Here is a 20,287-nt window from a genome sequence, read left to right as displayed (position 1 = left end):
GGCTCACTGAACTGGGATTGCAGACTGCGAAGGACTCGTCGAACCACAGCAACCGCCTCATCCTCACCATCCTCCACCCTTGCCTTCTGACCGCAACGCAAATGACTCCCAGGAGTACATTGCAAGGTCTCGACAAGACCCTTCAATGAAGCATCGTTGGCGAGCTGAAGACGATCCTCGCGACAGAGACTTGAATCGATCGCGGGAGAGAGACCGACATCGCGGCGACCATCGTCCGCCATCACCTTCTTTTGGATATTCTGAGGATCATCGAGGCCCTCATCGAGAAAGGGACCAAGGAGGACGCGGTGGTCGTCGTCAAAGTCGAAAGTGGCATCGAGACACGAAGACATTTGGCGGCAGAAACCCGTCTTTATCACCCACCCGTCCAGCCCACTCAAAACACCCGCAAGCACAGCATTCAAGGCCGTTCAAAGACCGGCCCGGTCCGATTCGCGATTTCTCTCCCGATAGACATCCCAAACGCAGACGTACTCAGAGTCCTTCGCCTGCACCAAGTGACAGGTTTGGTTCCGACAGGCGGAAATCTGGCCGCAGCCGTGACCCTGTAGATATTCACGAAAGGCGGTCGAGATCACGTTCTCCTTTCAGACCATCCAACGCATCCAAGTCCGATTCGGTCTCTCGGGGGTACAACTCAGACCTCAGAATCTCGAGAGAATCGAGTCCTCGTCGAAGACCAGAGAGACGATCTCTTTCACCTCGCCCTTCGTTGAGACCATCTCCATCTCGCCGTGACGACTACATCAGCCATCGTGAAGCATCCAGCAAAGATTTTCGACCTCCAAAGCGGCCTGGAAAAGCCAGAGGTCGGCCTTTTCCTGTCGGAGGCCAACCGCGTTCAAGAACTCCGTCTGTAACAGACGATATTGACAATCGCTCCATGGATGGACAATACTCGACGCGTGGGAATTATGGCCATCATAGGGGACAACAGAGGTCTTTTGTTGATACTAGGCAACAATACAACGGATCGCCACCTTACTCGGGGACGTCTAACAGCTCCTATCATGGGTCTCAAGCTGGCTCACCGTATCACAATTCCAGAGGCGGCTGGGGGGGTGGTCAAAGTCCACATGGGTGAGTTGAATGCTTTCTTCGCTATAAAAGCCTCGCTAACGTCTCCTTAGGCCTATGCATAGCTCCTCTCCACCGTATCGACAGAACAATTTCCCTGGGCCTGGTAGCATGAATAATCCTAATCCTTACTATCAGAGCCAACAGTACTATGGGTCGAACTCCCAAGGATACCAGCAACCTTCTTATCGGGGGGGGCATGGTCGTGGTGGTCATTACACTAAACAGGACCAGAGATTCAACGGTCCACGCGGTCGTGGTAGAGGTGGTCATTTCAACAATCTTCAATGGACTGCACCTCCTACGGGTCCTAAACGAGGCGGTGCACAAAATCACGATGCACAAAGTGGACACACACATCAAACTTCCCCAGCGCATTCACAAAATGGCAGAGAAGCTCCTCCTGAAGAAGAAAATCCCTACAGACCCTCGAAAGATTTACAGGCCAAAGATCAGAGGTCTCAAGCTCAGCAAACGCAGAGAAACGATCAATCAACAGCGATATCCTCGAAATTCAGTTTTGCCTTCAAGTCAAAAGCTCCTCCATCAGGTCCTGCTAGGCAAAATACGGATTTTTCTGCTAAAATGAAAGGACCTTTCAACCCCGACGAACGAGGTCCTCCTACGCAGCCTGGAAGAAAGCCATTTGATCGATTCAACCGGCGGGACGATAGACCAGGTAATCAGCGACCGCCCCCTCCTAGTTTCCCTCCACACTCCGACCGGGGAGCTCCTGCTCGGGCTGCAGAATACCGTAGACCCGAACGATCACGCTCCCCTCCCCTCAAGAAATTCAAAAGAGAGATAAAGTCGCGACCAACCTTGCCGCCTGAATTTGCGGCTTCTGATTCGGTGTACTATCGCAAACCTGGCAACGAATCCGTGGTTGGTGCTGGCACATATGGGAAAGTTTTCAAGGCGATTCACATCTACACAAAAGATAAGGTGGCACTCAAGAAGATCCGAATGGAGGGTGAGAGAGACGGCTTTCCCATCACTGCGGTGCGTGAGATCAGGTTATTACAACATCTCAGACATAAACATGTCGTTGCCTTGCAGGAGGTCATGGTGGAAAAAAATGAGTGCTTTATGGTCTTCGAATATTTGTCACACGATCTTACTGGGCTGATCAACCACCCAACCTTCACCCTGAGCCCAGCTCATAAGAAAGACCTGGCAAGGCAGATGTTTGATGGTTTGGAATTTCTCCACCGACGGGGCGTTCTACACCGAGACATCAAGGCGGCGAATATTCTCGTTTCCAATACCGGGCTCTTGAAATACGCAGACTTCGGCTTGGCCAGATTCTATACCAAATCTCGCAAACTGGACTATACCAATCGAGTCATCACGATATGGTATCGACCACCTGAACTCTTACTGGGCGAGACACAGTATGGTCCTGAGGTAGACATCTGGTCTGCGGCTTGCGTCTTTGTGGAGATGTTCACCAAAAAGGCGATCTTTCCTGGCGAAGGAGGTGAACTCAGCCAAATCGAAAAGGTGTACAATATGCTCGGCACGCCGACCCGCGCAGAATGGCCCAGCATCGTTGACTTGCCGTGGTTTGAACTCATGCAGCCCGCTGACCGGCGAAAGAGACAGTTCGAGATGCTCATGAAAGATATCTTCACGCCGGCCGGCCTGGACTTGGTGCAGTGGATGTTCAAGTATGATCCCAAGAAGCGGCCCTCTGCTGACGAGGTGTTGAGACACGACTACTTCGTCAACGAGGAGCCGAAATCCGAGCAGGCAACAGAACTCTCCCTCGTTGAAGGTGATTGGCATGAATTTGAGAGTAAAGCAGCGCGACGAGAACGAGACAAGCAAGAAAAGGAACGCAAGAAAGAAGAGCACCAGCGTGAGAAGGAAAAGAGAAAGGCCCGCGAGGCGGGTCTGCCGGAGCCAGATGGGTCTGACAAGAAGGTGAAAGTGGACGCCGCAAATACGCCTGTGGTGCCACCACCTCCTCCAAATGGGCAAGATATAGGTTCTACGACCCGGTCGGAGGAAGTCAAAAACGACGATCCAGATGAATCGGAAGGCGAAGGGAGCGCACGAATGAGTATGTCTTGATCTTGGACTCGGCAACACGGCTGCAGGGATGTTTGTCCATCTTAGGACTTCCCATGTCGAAGGCGATCGCCCATGTGGCGCATCGACTCATTATTCTCCTTTTCCAGGGGTTGATGACCCGACCCCAAAGCTTCAAGCTCGACGGCGGAGTGGTGACGGCGGTGCAATTTTGTCTGTTGGAATACTACGAACCCATGAATCATTGACATGAGGTCTTTTGTAGGAGGGTAGTGAATGACCTCTCTTAATGCAAACTACAATATACCAAGCCATTCTTGATTGACAGTAGTGTATATCCTCTAGATGGGGTTGAGTATGTGTTGCGGTTTGATCGATATCGCTCGGCACCACTTTGCTTAGTCGCCGACTCAGCCTTGCCATGGACGAAGTGCAGCGTTTGGCACCTCTCGGCGTCAATATCAGGCCAATGTATCTGAGCTGTATTTGTCCACGAATGCTCTTGTGGTGTTGCAAACGTTCTCAACAAGGTTAAGTCATCGATCCCGGTATGAGCCATGGCGACGAGAGAGATTCGGCTCTACACCTTCTCGATACTGTTTCGAATCCATTCGACATGGACTACGCCGACCATGTCTTATCGGGGCGACGTGCCCAAAGCACTCCCGTGTCTTTGACCACCGGAACCGGATACAGCGTTTTTAAGTCCCTGGTCATACCATCCATCGCCAATGCACGGAAGGAGGTGATCCTGGCGACGTGCTTCTGGGCACCGTCAGCCACGCGCGACGGTGTGAGGGACGCACTGGTCGCTCTCTCGAATAGAGCGTTGGAGACGTCCTGCAGAATCACGGTCAGGATATGTTTCTCGTCTTCGTCACTCGCTCGGAACATGTTGTGGCCAACCCCCAAGGACGGGCAGAACTACAGCCCGACGCAGTGGGCCAAGCTATTGGGTCTATCTGGCCCGGCAGACGTCCGCGGCCTCGACCTCGCCGTCACCAGAAAGTTCTTCTGGCCCTTCGGCATCATACATTCCAAGTATGTGATTGTCGACCGGAAACTGGCGATATTTCCTTCGTGCAACGTATCTTGGGAACGGTGGTTTGAAGTGGCCGTCGCAATCAAGGGTCCCGTCGTGCAGGATTTGATCGTTTTCCACAAATCGTTCTGGCGGCCGCCGCCACCGTCGCCCACGGGGCGTTCAACATTAGTTCCGATCGGAGAATGCGAACGGCGCGAAGGCGAGGGCGACGACGAAGAAGAAGATCATGGTGATTCTGATGATGATGAAAATGTTGGCGCACAACTCAACCCAGGATCATCTACTGCGTCAAGCACGCTCAACTTGGATCCATCGCCGACCGTGCTCTTACCGTCACCTCACAAGACCAGCTTGCTTCCCTTCTGGTGCCGGCCTCGCGCTCTGGTAGGACAATGTCCATGTATGACGATCCCGAGCAGCAGCGCGTCGGAGTATTCACAGACGCCGTTGCTGTGCACGACACATCACCTCCTGTCGACCGCCAGGTCGAGCATCACGATGCTTACGCCGAATTTGACCGAGCCCACCGTCCTCGACGCCATCAGGGAGGCACTCCGCCGCGGCGTCGGCGTCCGTGTATGGACGAACCGGAACCTGATGACGGCCGAGCAGATGGTGACCGCGGGCACCACGACCCCGGCTTGCGTTCGCAACTTGAGAAGGACTTCACGTGGGGTTCGAGGCCAGCTGGACGTGCGTTTCTTCGACGACCACGTACAGCGAGACACTGCGGCGACGACAAGCACATCAACAACAAAAACAACGCCTGGCGTGATCCCGCCCGGCGGTCGCGAGACCACCCCGGTCAAACTCCACGCCAAAGTCACCATCGTCGACGACGACAAGATACTGTTGGGCAGCGGGAACATGGACGCAGCGAGTTGGCGCACGAGTCAAGAGCTGGGCGTTCTCATAGAGAGTAGAGCCGTGATCGAGCGGTTCAAGAAGGAATGGAAACATGGTGGATTGTGATTGACGTTTGTTTGACGTATATTTTCGCAACGGTCAGAAAAAGGATATTCACGATGGAGACAAGATGGATAAATCTGAACACCCACTCGCTCTCTGCCTACGGAGTACTCTCACTCGTTGCTTGCTTGCTTGCTTACACGAGTAGACGACATTACTCTAACAAATTACTACTAACGATCCAGGCGAACAGACACAATAACTGAATAGACCAACAAACTAACTAGGTACATGGTATCATTAAAGATGGTTCAATGAAACAGCCACCTTGTACACGCCATAAACAAAACGAGGTTTCCATGTCTCTCCCCCTTTATATCGGCGACGGAGCATTCCCAAACCTCAAACCCAAACCAAACACTGGTCCTGGCCCTGGCCCTGGCCCTGGGCTTGGACTTGGACTTGGTTCATCGGTACGAGAAACAGAAGCTGTGGTGTAGACACGACCTCTTGGCCGCCCATTTCTGGCATTGCCGACATCACTCCCTTGACCGTCCAGAACGTGACCGGCGGTGTCCCATCGTCCACTGCTCACCGCCCTTTCCAGGTTCCTCACAAGGGGTGAAGGATAGCTGCTATGCGCGTCACCTACACCGGCACCTGTATTCTCATCGAAATGACGAGGGTTGATGCCCGTTCGGCCATACCCATATCCATGCCCGTGGCCGCGCTCAGGGACATGCCATTTTCGCCCGCTTTTCGGCGGCGCCGGCGGCGGTACACGTCCCCGAGACGCTGTCAGCAACTGCCGTTTAGTCTCGGCTTGGACTTCCCATAACGAATCCGGACCTTCGAATGTCCGCGACAGGTCTTGAACATCATACCGGTGGTGGTGCTGGTGCTTATCTCTAAATCCTCCCGTTGCCTCACTCGGCTTTGGCCGCAGAGCAGCAGGCTGAGGCACAGGCCTTAGCTGCAGGTGAGTGCCAGGTGTCGGCGTCGGTGTGTCCTCTGGGCTTGCGCCAGTCCAATCTCCGTCGCCGCCTACGGTGTCATCTTCCCAGATCGAGCCCGCGCCCGTCGACATGGTAGATGGAGAATTGGACGGTTGTCGAGCACGAACCGAGGAGGCTGATACCGGCGGTGCGGGTTCACCGCTCGATTTTGCCCTCGGGGTTTGCCTTTCGAGGAAGGGCGACGAAACTGTCGGCATGCTGGATGCGCAGGTTGACGTCGTGCGTAGTCCTGCATTCATCTGTTGACCACCGCCGACACCGAGGTCGTCCTTGGGACACAACCGCGATCTGACGTTGGTGTAGTTGTCAAGTCTGTGTTCCGAGTTCAAGCTTCGCATGAGCATGACCGACCTACGAAGATCAACCTCGCCGGACTCCAGATGTTCTCTGCTGATGAAGAAGGCTCCAGTTGAGGTCTTGTGCTGCAACGGACTCTCGCCGTGCGAGGACTCGAAATGTCCCATACCCCCTGTTGGCCAGTGCCCACGGGGACCTTTGACCAGTGACTTGCGTGGGTATAACGTTGAACTCTTCAGCGCTGGAGATGGTAAGATAGGAGAGTCAAACGGAGGGTGTTGTAGATTGCGCTCAGAGGGAGGTGTGCTGTTGAGGCGGACGTCATGTCGTGCGGTCGGCGACAGTGGCTTCGGTCGTGGTGATACATGTTTTGCCGCATAGTCGTTTGTGATGTGACTGAATGTGTCCGAGTCAGGGCGCGGTATATCCAATGTCGTGCTAGTTGGAGGTTGTATGTATTGTTTTCGCTGCGGGCGCACGAGTGTTGGGGTTAGAACAGGCAAATTTAGGAATGGCGATTGTATCGGAGTAGGTCTCGGGGAGGAGTCAAGCTCAAGTTCCTCATCCTCTGCCATTCTAGTACGACGTTGTCGATCGTCTGAGGCGGGACGTTGGCATTGCTGCTCTGCTCGAGGGGGCTGGTCCTCCAGCACCTCTGGCAAGTTGCTGACCCGTCTCGGATTAGGCGTCGGAACAGGAAGATTGGCGATTCGGACGCAATTCTGGCGTTTGTGTCCGTTCTTGGATCCCTCAAGAGGCGACAGCGACCGGCGGACCTTTGCGAATTCGCCCCGCAGATCCCACTGCAAAGGGTTTGCAGTCGCTACTGAAGCTGGTCTCTTCAATTCACTGAGATCATACTCACCGCCATCGTTCGTGACGAATGAGTCACTAGTCGCACGCCATTGCGAGACTCTGCAGGTCTCTATCATCGAGCGCCTGTTGCTAAAGCCAGCGCGTGTTTTATTGACTTTGAACTTCCGAGGACTGTCCCAGTGGGTTGCGTCAATGGTTTTAAAGGAGTCGTCCCGGACGAAAATCGCTGGAATCGGTTTTGATGCGGACTTCTCTTCCTCGTTGTCAAGACTCGCATCGACCATGTCAAAACTTGCATGAATGGAATGAAGGCTTGGCTTGACCGCCCGCAGTGTACCGGCTGTTGATCGGCCAGGCTCAGCTTGCAGTCGCGGCGTAGGACTCTTGCTTCTGGCGCCAAGTACGACGTCGGAGCGTCCACCATCCACATCGAAGTTGGGGAGGCGTGAGTGTACACCACTGCGGAAGATGTGCTCCTCTGGTTCAAGGCTGAGGGCGGGTGTCTGATGGTCGTCGTGTCTTGTGCCGTGCATGTGCTGGTGCTGGTAGCGAAAACTCGCCGATGGCACGGACAGAGCATCTTCGGGCGGAGACGAAGGCGTACTGCTACAGCTGACTGCCCTGATGAGCGGTCGAGGCCCAGAAGTTCCTGAAGCTGCATTCTTTCCACCCATCCTCATTAGCATGCTAGGGCGGGCAGCCATCGACAAAACTTCTGTAGGAGCAGCATCGGGTTGACTTCTCGAAAGGGCGAGAGGCCATTGAATTGAGAATTGTCTCTCTGATTTGCGGGATGTCTCAGACGAACGAGCTTCACCAGCAATTTCCGCTGCAATGGTTGGAGTGCGTTCTGAATCGGTAAGCTCGATGATGGCTGAGAGTGGAGAGTTCTGTGCCGTATCGCATGGCATAACCTTTTGTATCCCCTTTTGTCGGCGAGTTTTGGGTATATAGAGTGATCGACCTGTAAAGGATCGCTTGATGCCTCCTTTCCCGCCGCGAGCTGGAGGTATCTCGTTGGGTTTATGCAAGTCGCGCACTCGTGCCTTGTCATCCTTTTCGTTCTCTGTTGAGAGACGTCTACCGCTGCCAATGGCTACAATACCATACGGCATCTGTACGCGACTGAGGTTCTTGTCGGGCAGGAGAACATGAGAATAGGTGCTATCGTTTGCGCCGAGATCCGGTCGATGGTACACCGTGAGATGCCTTGCAAGATGATGACTGTGCAGAAGTCTGCGATGCCGTCGACGCTCGACTCGAACAGCCAGCAAGACACCTGTGATGGTGAATACTGCGGCTGTTGCAACCGCTACAACGATGATCAGCCATACGGGCCACATTGTCGACCTCCTGCAACAGCAAAGGCTGCGAGTTGTATCATGTTGGGAGTCGACGAAGCTTCCATTGTTAAGGTTCAGTAAAGTTCGCGTGTCCTGGCGCTGGAATGTGGGAAATCTGGTTGATAGACAGCAAGGCACAACAAGTACTCTCACTGGAATGTGGAAACTCGACTGCCCATGCGTCTAGAAAACGCCTCCCCAGACACTCGAACGAGACCTTGCAAATACTCGTATTGGTCCGAATTCTCGCCCGTACTGTCCACCAGAAAGGTACAGGTACGAGTACGAAGACGTGTTCCCCTGGATCCAGATTTTCCAAGAGGTGATCCTGGCAATCCGCCAATGCGACCTTATCGCTGGTGCGTGTGGGCCATGTACATCACTGGAGATAGCCAACACAGAGAGTATGGCGTCAATATATGGGTACCCGTATGTATGTGGCCAGGCAACGAGTTGTCCTTTGCAGAAGTTGCGATGTTTTTATTGCGACCTTCGTCTGGCAAACGGAAAGATGGATGAAGAAGGGCGATGAACGAACAGCCACTCTTGGACCAGGTAAGATTGACCACCATAAGTATCAACGTCGCGTAGTTTGGTAGGCAGAAGAAGAAGTTGGCCGGTGGTCACCGCCAGATTGATTAATCCGTAAGTCGTTCCGCAAAACTCTGTCGGAATGGCGGCATCATTCCCACGACAGGAATGGAGCAGCGCCAGGCATACGTGGACGAGAAATCTCATCAAGTATCAGGTAGTATATATACCATCGTCCGTCACGAAATTTTCCCCCTCCACATTTGTTATCTCTGTTTTCTCACATCGCAAAAGTGTGCATCTTACGCCTGAAAATCACCTTAGACAATAGCCACCATGGACAGCCCACTCAATGGCGGTAATTTCAAACACTACAACACCGAGGCTCCCAAGTCGAATCTTGTCCTGCCTTTGTTCTCGTTGAAAGGCAAAACAGCAATCATCTCTGGCGCTGGTGCAGGTATTGGTCTTGCCGTCGCTCGGGGATACGCTGAAGCCGGCGCAAACGTCGCCATCTGGTATCACAGCAATAAGAAAGCACTTGAACGTGCTGCAGAGATTGAGAAAGAATTCGGTGTCAAGTGTATGTATACACAATGCATCAAGGGTCGATTTGGAGTGCTAATACGTCCTCAGGTAAAGCATATCAGGTCGACGTACGGGATGCCAAGGCTGTTGATGAGGCCATCGTCTCCCAAGTCAAGGAATTCAACAACAGATTGGACATCTTTGTGGCCAACGCCGGTATTCCATGGACCCAGGGAGCCATGATTGGAGGCGATCTCCAACACTATCAGAATGTGGTAAAGATCGATATAGATGGAGTTTTCTATTGCGCCCGAACAGCAGGGCGCATCTGGCGAGAACAGAAGGAGAACAAGCTGGAGAACTTCAACTATGGCAAATTCATTGCGACGGCCAGCATGAGCGGCCACATCGCCAACATCCCCCAACTTCAAGCAGCCTATAACGCCAGCAAAAGTGCCGTGCGCCATCTATGTCAATCTCTAGCGATTGAATGGGTTCAATTCGCGCGTGCCAACAGTATCAGTCCTGGTTATATTGCCACGGAGATCAGCAATTTCGTCCCTCCCGAGACGAAGGACCTCTGGCGAGACAAGATCCCTATGGGTCGCGAAGGTGAGCCTATTGAGTTGGTTGGTGCGTACTTGTATCTTGCTAGTGATGCAAGCTCGTACACCACAGGAACCGATATCTTGGTTGATGGAGGATACTGCGCTCCATAGATCATAGATGGGGCTGGGAAATATCGTAACTGCATTCCATTCAAACCTATCGTCTCGTGCAGCATAGTACTACCAACCTTGAGTGCGAGGATGTGAGGCCAAGATGTGAGGCCAAGATTCGACGCTCAAAAGACGTATGTTGGCACAGACGACTAAAATCCTTCCATTTCTGCAGGTACTCATGTGGACCGGGCGTGAAACCTAAGGTGAATTTACACCGGACATGGTGTTTGACTTGCGGATGGTCGTCGAGTCGAAAGGCTCGCATTGTATCATGAAGAATTCTGATTGTTGAGGAGTTCCTGCTTGGTGTGGCACTCCCGGGCCGTTTTCCTGATCAGTGGTGAGCCGCGAATTTGAAGCTCGTCTCCGCGCTATCCCGCCTTCTCGAACCTCTCCGAGCTCGACAATGTTGAGCTGAACATCACGAGATCGGACACATCGTTGGATCTGATTTGTATGATTGTCGCATGACTGGACGAATGGAATGTTGTGAACCTCCTTCTGCCAAATTCTCTGACAATATTGACCTTCCATGTCCGATTGGACTTCCTGTCTTTCTGGATTCGACATATGTTTGGGGTATGAACTCTGTAATCTGAATATTCCAACATATCGGTAGCCAAGAAAAACGGAGGTGACGGCAAATACCAAAACAAAGACGATAAGAAGAATTGTTGAAGTCCAGGTCTTGAAAGGCTCGTCGAGAAAAGGTATTGTCTGCTTTGGAAGAGTTTGGCACTGCGGTGCTCCAGTGAAGGAGCATGGCCTGGAGAAGGTCATCTTTGATGGTGATATACCAGCCATAAAGGTGCAATTCGGAGAGTAGTAGGGAGACGAGGGGAAGAGTTTGTAGATCAGTCGATGAAGATCAATATGAGGACGTTAGACGCTCTTCATTGTAATTAAGTGACAGATGAGATGGCCATGAGTTGCGAGGTGAGGTGAGGTGAGGTGCAAAATTGTCTGAGGCCACGCAAGTGATTCACCTCACGTTTAGACCGCCAAATGCTCGATCCAGTTCTTCGCCTTCTCTGCTGGGTGACATGGCCGGAGCAGAAATAGTATTTGCAGGATGTGTATCCAGCAGTCCTTGGTCGTTCTGTTGTCTGACCTGGGCTTTGGTAGGCTCAAGTATTTTTTCCGTCCGATCTAGCCACCCAGGAGCAACTCTGCGCTTTTCCGCAAGGTCACGATCTTTGATGCCCTGCTCCCAGTCTCTTACGGCCTTCTCTGCTGCATCGATGCTTTTTTGAAGATGGGCTTGGAGGGCTTTGCACGAGTTGACAATGTCTTCTGGATGTGCAGAGTGTCCCGACGAGGATACGACATACTTGGGCTTCCCTTCACCATTCTCCTCTATGATGGAAGGGGGTAACGACGTCGGCACAGAACGATATGTGTACGGCAGGGTGACGGCAGTCGGTAGCGACAGGAAGGGCGACACAGTCAATGGGACCTGTGCCAGTAACGGATGAGGCTCTAATCGCGGCAGTTAGTTTCAGAAGTTCCCAATCAGAGACGCATGTGCAGGACCTACTCATTGTGTCAAACATGGCTGCAGATTGCAGAGCATCAGATTTGGACGCAGACGCGCCTAATATCGGAAGTGTCGCAGAAGGAAGGATTCAGACAGGTGTTGATAGGACTGGGGAGCGAGTGGGAGGATGGTGGCCAGAATCTGACCGAGGCGCTCGTACTGGTAGCAGTCACTGCCGCTGTATGAGCAATCTGGGACTCCAGTTGATGGCCATGGGAGCTGTGCCTCAGGTAAGGTAGCAAATGGATGAACGAGCCGTAGCTGAAGTGCTCGTGTGTCACTCTGTTCCGAAAGTACCTAACTTAGTAGCCATACTGCGCTCAGTTACGAGGTACCTACAGTCCGCCTACTGTGCGAGCCTCACCAGCCCCTCTTTTCTCCCACCAGGATCAGCCAGATCAGGGTCTGTATCGAGCATCAAAAGACCAAAGTTCCTGGCCCCTCAAGATTAGCCTCAGGAGTCTTTCGGTGTCCAGAATTAACACACCTTCAGCCCTGGGCGAAGCACTATTCCATTTTCATTTACTTCTCCCTCCGCCGCCCATCGACTCCTACAACAATCAGCCCCCAATAGCAAATTCCCTTGCTCACTCCTCTACCATCTCAATCTTCAGCTCCTACTTTCGCAAAAAGTCCAGACTTATCAGTTCTTCTGATTCCTAGCACCTTCGCAAACCCGCGCCGAGGCTGTCCACTGGTGTCGCTGTTTGCCTCCCGCTGTGCCACCTTGACGCCCGTCACGACTTTCTTCCCCCACGAATTCTACATTTGACACGCCTCTCTTTATCGGTGCCGACTTTGTCTATCTTGGAATCATTCAGCTCTTTGAATTGCTCCTGGTTTGAGCATACAATTGTACTGTCCTTGAAGGTCACATAGTCCCAAGACAAAAGCCTGCGCTCGAGGCGCACCAGAATCTCAAAATGGATGGAGCATTGGCGAAGGCGGTGGTGGACAAGAAACCAGTCCCAGAGATTGATTTCACCTTGCACATCATGGAAGATGGCTCACAGGTGAGCACTCAGGAGAGAGTCTGCAAAGGTGCGTACAAACCGACTATTTATCTCGTTACCCATGCTTATACCTACGCCAGATGTTCAAGCCCCCGCCATGCAAGTCCCTACCAACGAGCAATTCTGGTCGCCTACCGATCCATCAAAACCCAATCTAGCTTTTCTCAAACAACATTTCTATCGCGAAGGACGGTTGACAGAAGAGCAAGCACTATGGATCATTGGCGAAGGGACCAAGATACTCAAGGCTGAACCCAACTTGCTGGAGATGGATGCCCCAATTACCGTCTGTGGCGACGTACATGGCCAGTATTTCGATCTGATGAAGTTGTTTGAGGTCGGAGGGGATCCATCCGAAACCCGCTACCTGTTTTTGGGCGACTACGTTGATCGAGGGTACTTCAGCATCGAGGTGTGTTCCGTCCATCCCCTTGTGGGGTGAAGACAACTGACAGTTTCAGTGTGTACTCTATTTGTGGGCGCTCAAGATTTGGTATCCCGACACACTATGGCTGCTGCGCGGCAATCATGAATGTCGACATCTCACAGATTACTTCACATTCAAACTCGAGTGCAAACACAAATACTCGGAGAAGATCTACGATGCCTGCATGGACTCCTTCTGCGCCCTACCGCTGGCTGCAGTAATGAACAAGCAGTTTCTGTGTATACATGGCGGTCTCAGCCCGGAGTTGCATACCTTGGATGATATTAAGAGGGTATGTCGTTTTACTTTGGACGTGACGAGTAAGACTGACCTTTCCAGATTGACCGCTTCCGAGAGCCTCCTACACACGGTCTCATGTGCGACATTCTGTGGGCTGATCCTCTGGAGGAGTTTGGACAAGAAAAGACTGGAGAATACTACATTCACAATCATGTTCGAGGCTGCTCGTACTTCTTCTCCTACCCCGCCGCTTGCAATTTCCTGGAAAAGAACAATCTGCTCTCCATCATCCGAGCACATGAAGCTCAAGATGCTGGCTATCGCATGTACCGCAAGACCCGGACCACTGGCTTCCCGAGTGTGATGACCATTTTCAGTGCCCCCAACTATCTAGACGTGTATAACAATAAGGCTGCGGTGCTCAAGTACGAGAACAACGTCATGAACATTCGACAGTTCAACTGCACTCCTCATCCCTACTGGCTCCCCAATTTCATGGACGTCTTTACCTGGTCTTTGCCATTCGTTGGCGAGAAGATCACCGACATGCTCATAGCGATCCTCAACACCTGTTCCAAGGAAGAACTCGAGGAAGACACCCCGGGCACAAGCGTCACGGCAGAAACGCCTCCACTCAGCGACGCCGAATCCATCGAAGCGAAACGTCGTGCCATCAAAAACAAGATTCTGGCTATCGGTAGACTGTCCCGAGTTTTCCAGGTGCTGAGAGAAGAGTCGGAGCGCGTTACTGAACTGAAGACACAATCCGGGGGCCGTCTGCCGGCCGGCACCTTGATGCTCGGCGCTGAAGGCATAAAACAGGCCATTCACAATTTTGAGGACGCCCGGAAGGTGGATCTTCAAAATGAACGCTTGCCCCCTTCACCCGAAGAGATTGAAAAGCGAAGTGCAGAGGACAGGAGGATTGCACTCGAGAGGGCGGCCACCGAAGCAGAGAATGATGCCCAATTGCAAGGTGTAGCACGGCGGATCAGTTTGTAAGTTTGACCATGGCACGCTTCTCGAAATACTGATGCTGACAACCAGTAGTGGCTCTGGTAATCCACGTGGACATCGCAGGAAGGAATAGACTGCTGGCTGGTCCAAGGTGGTCTTGTTCACGAACGGGACGGAATTTGCTATTGGAACAACCGGACTAGTGACAGCCTGATCAGGGACAGGGACGACTTGCAGTGATAGACTGAACGGCACGCAGCGGCTGACGGATGATGCGGGTGTGATATACGCGACGGAGGGACCCAAGGTGGAGCGAAGCTCGCCAGGGGGGGCTGGACTATACAGTTGGCTGACAGGTACTGCTTGTTCCGTGTTTGGCATATCCACGAGGCGAGGCAGACTTGCATCGTGCATCGTTGGTGCCACCTCTGTCCAGGTAGTCAGTCGTATGAAGGGAAGGATCAACATCGGAAGCAGAGGAATATAAAACCCGAGGCCCCGTTAGTCTCTTTCCAATTTCTGACATGTCATATCTCTTAGCCCACCACGACATGGACCTGATAATGTTCCTCCAGACAAGACAAGAATGTGAAAGGGACTCGAATCACCTAACGCGGTCTATTTTTGTCCTCGTCCAAGAGAACGCGACCAGGTGTTTCGCTTAATTACAATTGTATTGTATTTCGACGCCGGACACACACTGGTTACCAGGGAAATGGCCAGTGCGGCAGTGGAAAGGACCGAGCCGCGTCCGGCTTTATTGGTCGCATCGTCAACCACGTTTCACTCCTCCATGTCCCTCTCCCTCTCCCTCCTCTCACTTTTTGCCTGAGGCAGCTCTCTCCTCCGACGGTCTTCCATACTCTCCTTTTTGCCAGCAATTCAGCTTACTGCTTCTTCTGTTTCTCCTTCAGCGGTGTTTCAGCGTCATCTTTCGCGGCTAAGAGTTTATCTGTTCATTGTTGGTTTCGTGCGGCGACAGCGCTCAACCTTTTGGCTGAAGCTAAGGGAAAACAACAACATTCCGCCTCATTTGCATCTCAGAGCATCCTCTTACCGCATGTCAAACCGACGCAACTCATAGTCCACCAAATAAGCCGAGTCGATATGCCGACCACTCCGGCGCATCTTGGCACAAAGGTGGACTGGGCCGTGGACCATCTCAACAGCCATTGGGATCTGGAAATTCCTAAACTTCATGGTATCCCAGCACGAAATGCCGCCGGTAATGACCGACTGCCGTTTCGATGCTTCTCTAGAATTAGGATGCTCACATTTCGGTCTATCCCCATTGAAGACATCATTGAAGAATTCGATCAAAAGGCTCGTGCTATTCATTCAAAATGGGTTTGGAAACCGTCGCAGGAGAAGGGCACTCTTCCTCTCCTTACGGTCTCGAAAAGTCTCATTGAGAGTGAAAAGCGCAGATCCCAAGTGGTGAACCTGACTCCCTCGCAACGAGCTGATCTCTGTCAAGCCCTATTTGAATTTCTTGACGAGTACTGTAAACTTGCCCAATTGTCGGAGTCCATGTCTACGGAAAGACTGTCGGACACCACCTACAGCACTGCGCCGAGTACACCTTCTAGACGAAAGGATTCCACTCGAACACAAGGCACCCTCAGCACTCCTAGGAGAGACATCCTGCGTGAGGGGCAAGAACCCAGATTGAAGAACCCGGGAAGCTCTGTGAAACGGTCAATACCATCTCCTGACAGCGTAAGTATATCCAACGACACATAACGTCCTTTTCTTTTAACTCTATGACAGAAAAGCAAGCGTCAGCAAACGCTGAAGCAACTCGATTATTTCAGACCGCCTCCTTTTGTTGTAAAGTCTGAACCGCTACTACCATCGAACAACAGGTCACTTCAAGAACCCACTAGCTTCGAGACAACTTCAACATCCAGAGTCTCATCTATTTTCGACGATTGCGACGAGCAAAAGAGCGATATTTCTCACCAGACCTCACTTATTGAAGGCCTTGAAGAATTAGCTGATCCGGAGAAATCCCAAGATCTGTTTCCCACTCAAGAATTAGAGGAACTCCTAGAAGATGAGGACTTCCGAAGATCCTTCCATGAAAGCTCCTGCCTACCTAATGATATAGATGCTGCCCTGAGCAATACTTTCCCGGAAAGACGCAAACTGCCTTCACATGTTCCCTTCTGGCTCTCCTGGGAGATTCACCGCTTAGCAGATAAGGCTGACGTTCTTCCCTTCGATCTGTACAACTTTGTTCGGAGACGATGCAAGACTGATTTGCCAACCTTCGAGGCATATTGGGAAGCTGCCAGAGAGTATTCAAAGCACAATCAGGTTTCCACGCCCCCTAGATCCGAGATTCCCTCTTGGATGGCGACCGAGAACAAGTATATTGATCTAAACTCGGCAAGAGCAATATATCTGACTGCTAACCTCGCCTGGAGGAAAGACTTCCCTGATGGGGTATTCAAGCTTGAAACCAATGAGATACGCCTAGAGCAATCCTGTCGACTCTACAGAAAGTTTGGGGCAGACCGATTTCTGGTACTCACTACGCCCGAATTTTCCCAATCCAGCTATCCAGAAGCCCTCAAAGCTCGAGACAGCAACGCGGATCCTATGCGTCAGCGAATAACAGATTTCCTGACTAGAAAAAGTCATTTCATCGCGGGGAGATACTGGCGAGTTTTTTACGTGGAGCCAGAGAAGAACAAACGGCGAAAGGATCAGCCATCACGTCTAAAGTTCTTCTTGTTTGCGGAAAGCGGGTACGACATGGAGTCTTCTCTGTCGACAATCGACCCATATTCAGACTTACTCAACGCCTCTGCCCGCCATCAAGAGATCGGTATAGAAGTCATGGCCGAATGGCATTTGCGATTTGGAGCAAATGCCAAATCGAAGGATCTCAAATTGTTCTCGAGATGGGGCCTTGGGCTCTCGAAAACCACGCCGACTATTGTTCTTGATCGAAAGGAATTTGTTGTCCGACATGACCCACCATCCGCCCCGATAATGGATGATGGCTGTGCTTTGATATCTCTCCAGTTAGCTCAAGCAATTTGGGAGAAATGCGGCGGCCAGGGCGACGTCCCTTGTGCTGTTCAAGGCAGAATCTCTGGCGCGAAAGGACTGTGGATTGTCGATTTTCACAATCGCCATCCTGGAATAAGCGACCGAGAATACTGGATCGAAGTCTCCGATTCGCAGTTGAAGATTAAGCCACATCCCCGGCGCCGGAAACGTGACGATGCGGATCTGCGGACATTCGAGGTTCTGAAGTGGGCCAGCGAATGTAAACCTGGACACCTCAACATACAATTGATTACTGTTCTTGAGGACGGTGGTGTACCTCGACAAGCTCTCGAAAACGCACTCGTTGCCGATACTCTGTCATTTTCGGAGTCTCTTACCGCTGCCGTTAAAGACAAGGGCGATGGAAGATTGTTGTACCTGTGGATGCGGTCGAATGGCCTCCTGAGCCCATCCGAGGCCCAGAAAGTTCTGGGTACGTTCCCTTACGACTGTCGGCAACAGCTTACTCTTCTGCTTGAGTCCTCGTTCAATGCCTCAGAGTCTGCCAAAATAAAGAAGTGTGTAAAGACACTACTGACCAACTACATGGCCAACTATGTTGAGAGGTTGTGGATAACACAAACCTCGTCGACAACAGTATTCTGCGTTCCAGATCCGACTGGGAAACTCAAGAATGATGAAGTTTGTCTCAACTTCTCCAGGGCAATTCAAGACCCACGAAATGGTATGAGCGAACTAGTGCTCAACGATATTGACGTTCTTGTGGCAAGAAACCCTGCATACCTTGCTTCCGATATACAGAAACGCAAAGCTGTCTATATCCATGAGCTGAGGCACTACAGGAACGTGATTGTGTTCCCTACGACAGGCACCCGAGCATTAGCATCGATGCTATCAGGAGGGGACTACGATGGTGATACTTGCTGGGTGTGCTGGGATCCTGCTATGGTGGAGCACTTTCATAACTCCGATTTACCCGCTCTGCCTGACCAAGGGAGGTGTGGAATGAAACAGGAGTCAAGACCACTTCGTGAAATCTTTACCAAAGACCGACCCATCGAAGAGGCAATGCAAGACTTTTCTCAGACATGCATGAGATTTAACGCACGCCCGAGCCTCATGGGGATTTGCTCATCTGAACATGAGAAGCTAATTTATTCACTGAGCCAACGGCAAAAAGAACAAAAGTTGTCGCATCCAGGCGCTATCAAGCTTGCAGCACTGGCGAGCTACCTAGTCGACAGCAGCAAGCAGGGCTGGAGTTTGAGTGAGACTTCTTGGTTTTCCTTACGCGCTGATGCGAGTGGTCGTAAGCAGTTACCAATACCAGCCTATAAAGAAGGTAAAGCTCCCCGACGGCAAGGGGGAGAATTTCCAAATGTTGTCGACTTTCTCATGTTCGAAGTAGCAGAACGAGAAAAGGACAGGACGCTGGCCAAATTCCAAAAGCTGAATCCCGGGGCTGGTGTCTACGATGGTGTACTGAGTGTCACTTGGAAAGAGATGTGGGAGGATGCTCTCGAAGAGAAAAAGGTCTGGGAAAAGAAGACTGGTCACGGTTCTCGGGGTGTCAACTCATATGCCAAGTCAAGAGTCCCCGTCAATGAACAAGAACCTGCACGGGGCCTTGGTATCTATCTGATCTGCGACAATCTCAAGCAGCGTATTGCGGAGGTCCAGCAGCGATGGAAAGAAGTGGCACCCGCCGAGGACTCATCGGATCAAGCCAAGTACAATTACGCCGTTCGTCAAATCCATGAGCTTTTCCTGGCGATTGAACCCAAGCAAATCGATCATGTCATACGCCGCCAGTACGAGAAGGAAAAAACTCGGCACTTTTCGTCCTGGTCACTTCTGCGAGCCTCCTGCTTGCATTATACTGTCTGCCAAAGAGGCTCCTTTCCAGAATGGGTCTGGTACATTGCAGGACGAGAACTGTGCCATTTGAAAGCCATGAGTCACGGAGGCCCCGTCCGGTTGGTAGCAGAAGACATACTGGACATTATGAAAGTCGGCTCGAAATTCGCCAAAGCACTAGTGGAACGACAAAGCATGGACGATGAAGAGATCGATGGAGAAGAATTGGTTGATGATGTTGATGATGGATGAGTGAAATTTGCCGATGATCGGATTCTTGTGTGATTATGATACCCCTGTGCAACTATGGATATTGACGAGCGGAAGTTCTTGGGTACTACGGAGTATGGAGTCGCAAGGTTGCAAGAAGAATGAATTCCTGGATGAAACAAGAAAAGGGAGTCAATGCGTTGAGTTGCCCCTTTCCACCCTGCCACCCTCGTCTGGTGGTATGGAATTCAGTCAGCCTCCATTCTCCCTTGCCTCGCCACCATCGCATTCTTCCAGATGGCTGCTTCTCTCTAGCGCACCCATGGAAATGCTTCAACGTGTCCTCCAGTGACTCGTGTCGCGTTCAATAAGATGGACTCTGTCCGTCATGGTTGATGCTAATCTCGCTCTTACGTTTCCAGTCTGACTGACCAGGACACCATGAGGTCAACAACCATCTACCGGGTTGTCACCAGCCTTGTTGTAGTCTCCCTTTCCTACAGCGTCCTCCTCGTCTGCGGATTTCTTCTCGAGAATGGTGCCCTTTGCGGGACCATCGCATTGGGCATATACATATCTGTTGGACTGGTGAGTTTTCCGCGACAGATACAAGGCTGGGTGAGGCAACCTTACTGACACATACACACGATCAAGTCGATCATCACCATTATTATAACCAAACTACG

At 51.8% G+C, this 20,287-nt stretch overlaps 8 protein-coding genes across 8 annotated transcripts; 5 read left to right on the top strand and 3 right to left on the bottom strand.

The window, feature by feature from the left end:
* Positions 1-145: 145 nt before the first annotated feature.
* On the top strand, positions 146-3,174 carry PV08_02546 (uncharacterized protein; the record flags this gene model as incomplete). The annotated part of the gene is made up of 2 exons (XM_016376904.1): positions 146-1,101; positions 1,152-3,174. 2 exons carry the CDS (start codon positions 146-148, stop codon positions 3,172-3,174), a joined length of 2,979 nt encoding a protein of 992 aa, XP_016238474.1.
* Positions 3,175-3,748: 574 nt separating this feature from the next.
* Positions 3,749-5,149, top strand: PV08_02545 (uncharacterized protein; the record flags this gene model as incomplete). Its single annotated transcript, XM_016376903.1, has 1 exon — positions 3,749-5,149. One exon carries the CDS (start codon positions 3,749-3,751, stop codon positions 5,147-5,149), a length of 1,401 nt encoding a protein of 466 aa, XP_016238473.1.
* Positions 5,150-5,459: 310 nt separating this feature from the next.
* On the bottom strand, positions 5,460-8,558 carry PV08_02544 (uncharacterized protein; the record flags this gene model as incomplete). Its single annotated transcript, XM_016376902.1, has 1 exon — positions 5,460-8,558. The coding sequence occupies one exon, from the start codon at positions 8,556-8,558 to the stop codon at positions 5,460-5,462; it is 3,099 nt and encodes a 1,032-aa protein (XP_016238472.1).
* An 867-nt stretch (positions 8,559-9,425) lies between these two features.
* PV08_02543 (uncharacterized protein) lies at positions 9,426-10,336 on the top strand (the record flags this gene model as incomplete). The annotated part of the gene is made up of 2 exons (XM_016376901.1): positions 9,426-9,672; positions 9,726-10,336. 2 exons carry the CDS (start codon positions 9,426-9,428, stop codon positions 10,334-10,336), a joined length of 858 nt encoding a protein of 285 aa, XP_016238471.1.
* A 201-nt stretch (positions 10,337-10,537) lies between these two features.
* PV08_02542 (uncharacterized protein) lies at positions 10,538-10,909 on the bottom strand (the record flags this gene model as incomplete). Its single annotated transcript, XM_016376900.1, has 1 exon — positions 10,538-10,909. One exon carries the CDS (start codon positions 10,907-10,909, stop codon positions 10,538-10,540), a length of 372 nt encoding a protein of 123 aa, XP_016238470.1.
* A 412-nt stretch (positions 10,910-11,321) lies between these two features.
* Positions 11,322-11,892, bottom strand: PV08_02541 (uncharacterized protein; the record flags this gene model as incomplete). Its single annotated transcript, XM_016376899.1, has 2 exons — positions 11,322-11,818; positions 11,877-11,892. 2 exons carry the CDS (start codon positions 11,890-11,892, stop codon positions 11,322-11,324), a joined length of 513 nt encoding a protein of 170 aa, XP_016238469.1.
* A 907-nt stretch (positions 11,893-12,799) lies between these two features.
* Positions 12,800-14,558, top strand: PV08_02540 (serine/threonine-protein phosphatase 2B catalytic subunit; the record flags this gene model as incomplete). Its single annotated transcript, XM_016376898.1, has 4 exons — positions 12,800-12,917; positions 12,970-13,301; positions 13,351-13,608; positions 13,656-14,558. 4 exons carry the CDS (start codon positions 12,800-12,802, stop codon positions 14,556-14,558), a joined length of 1,611 nt encoding a protein of 536 aa, XP_016238468.1.
* Positions 14,559-15,620: 1,062 nt separating this feature from the next.
* PV08_02539 (uncharacterized protein) lies at positions 15,621-19,643 on the top strand (the record flags this gene model as incomplete). Its single annotated transcript, XM_016376897.1, has 2 exons — positions 15,621-16,232; positions 16,284-19,643. The coding sequence occupies 2 exons, from the start codon at positions 15,621-15,623 to the stop codon at positions 19,641-19,643; spliced, it is 3,972 nt and encodes a 1,323-aa protein (XP_016238467.1).
* Between the last annotated feature and the right edge of the window lie 644 nt (positions 19,644-20,287).

Source organism: Exophiala spinifera (assembly GCF_000836115.1).
Source record: "Exophiala spinifera strain CBS 89968 unplaced genomic scaffold supercont1.2, whole genome shotgun sequence".
Lineage (NCBI taxonomy): Eukaryota > Fungi > Ascomycota > Eurotiomycetes > Chaetothyriales > Herpotrichiellaceae > Exophiala > Exophiala spinifera.
Note: the sequence above shows the minus strand (reverse complement) of the source record. Positions and strands in the feature narration are given on the sequence as shown.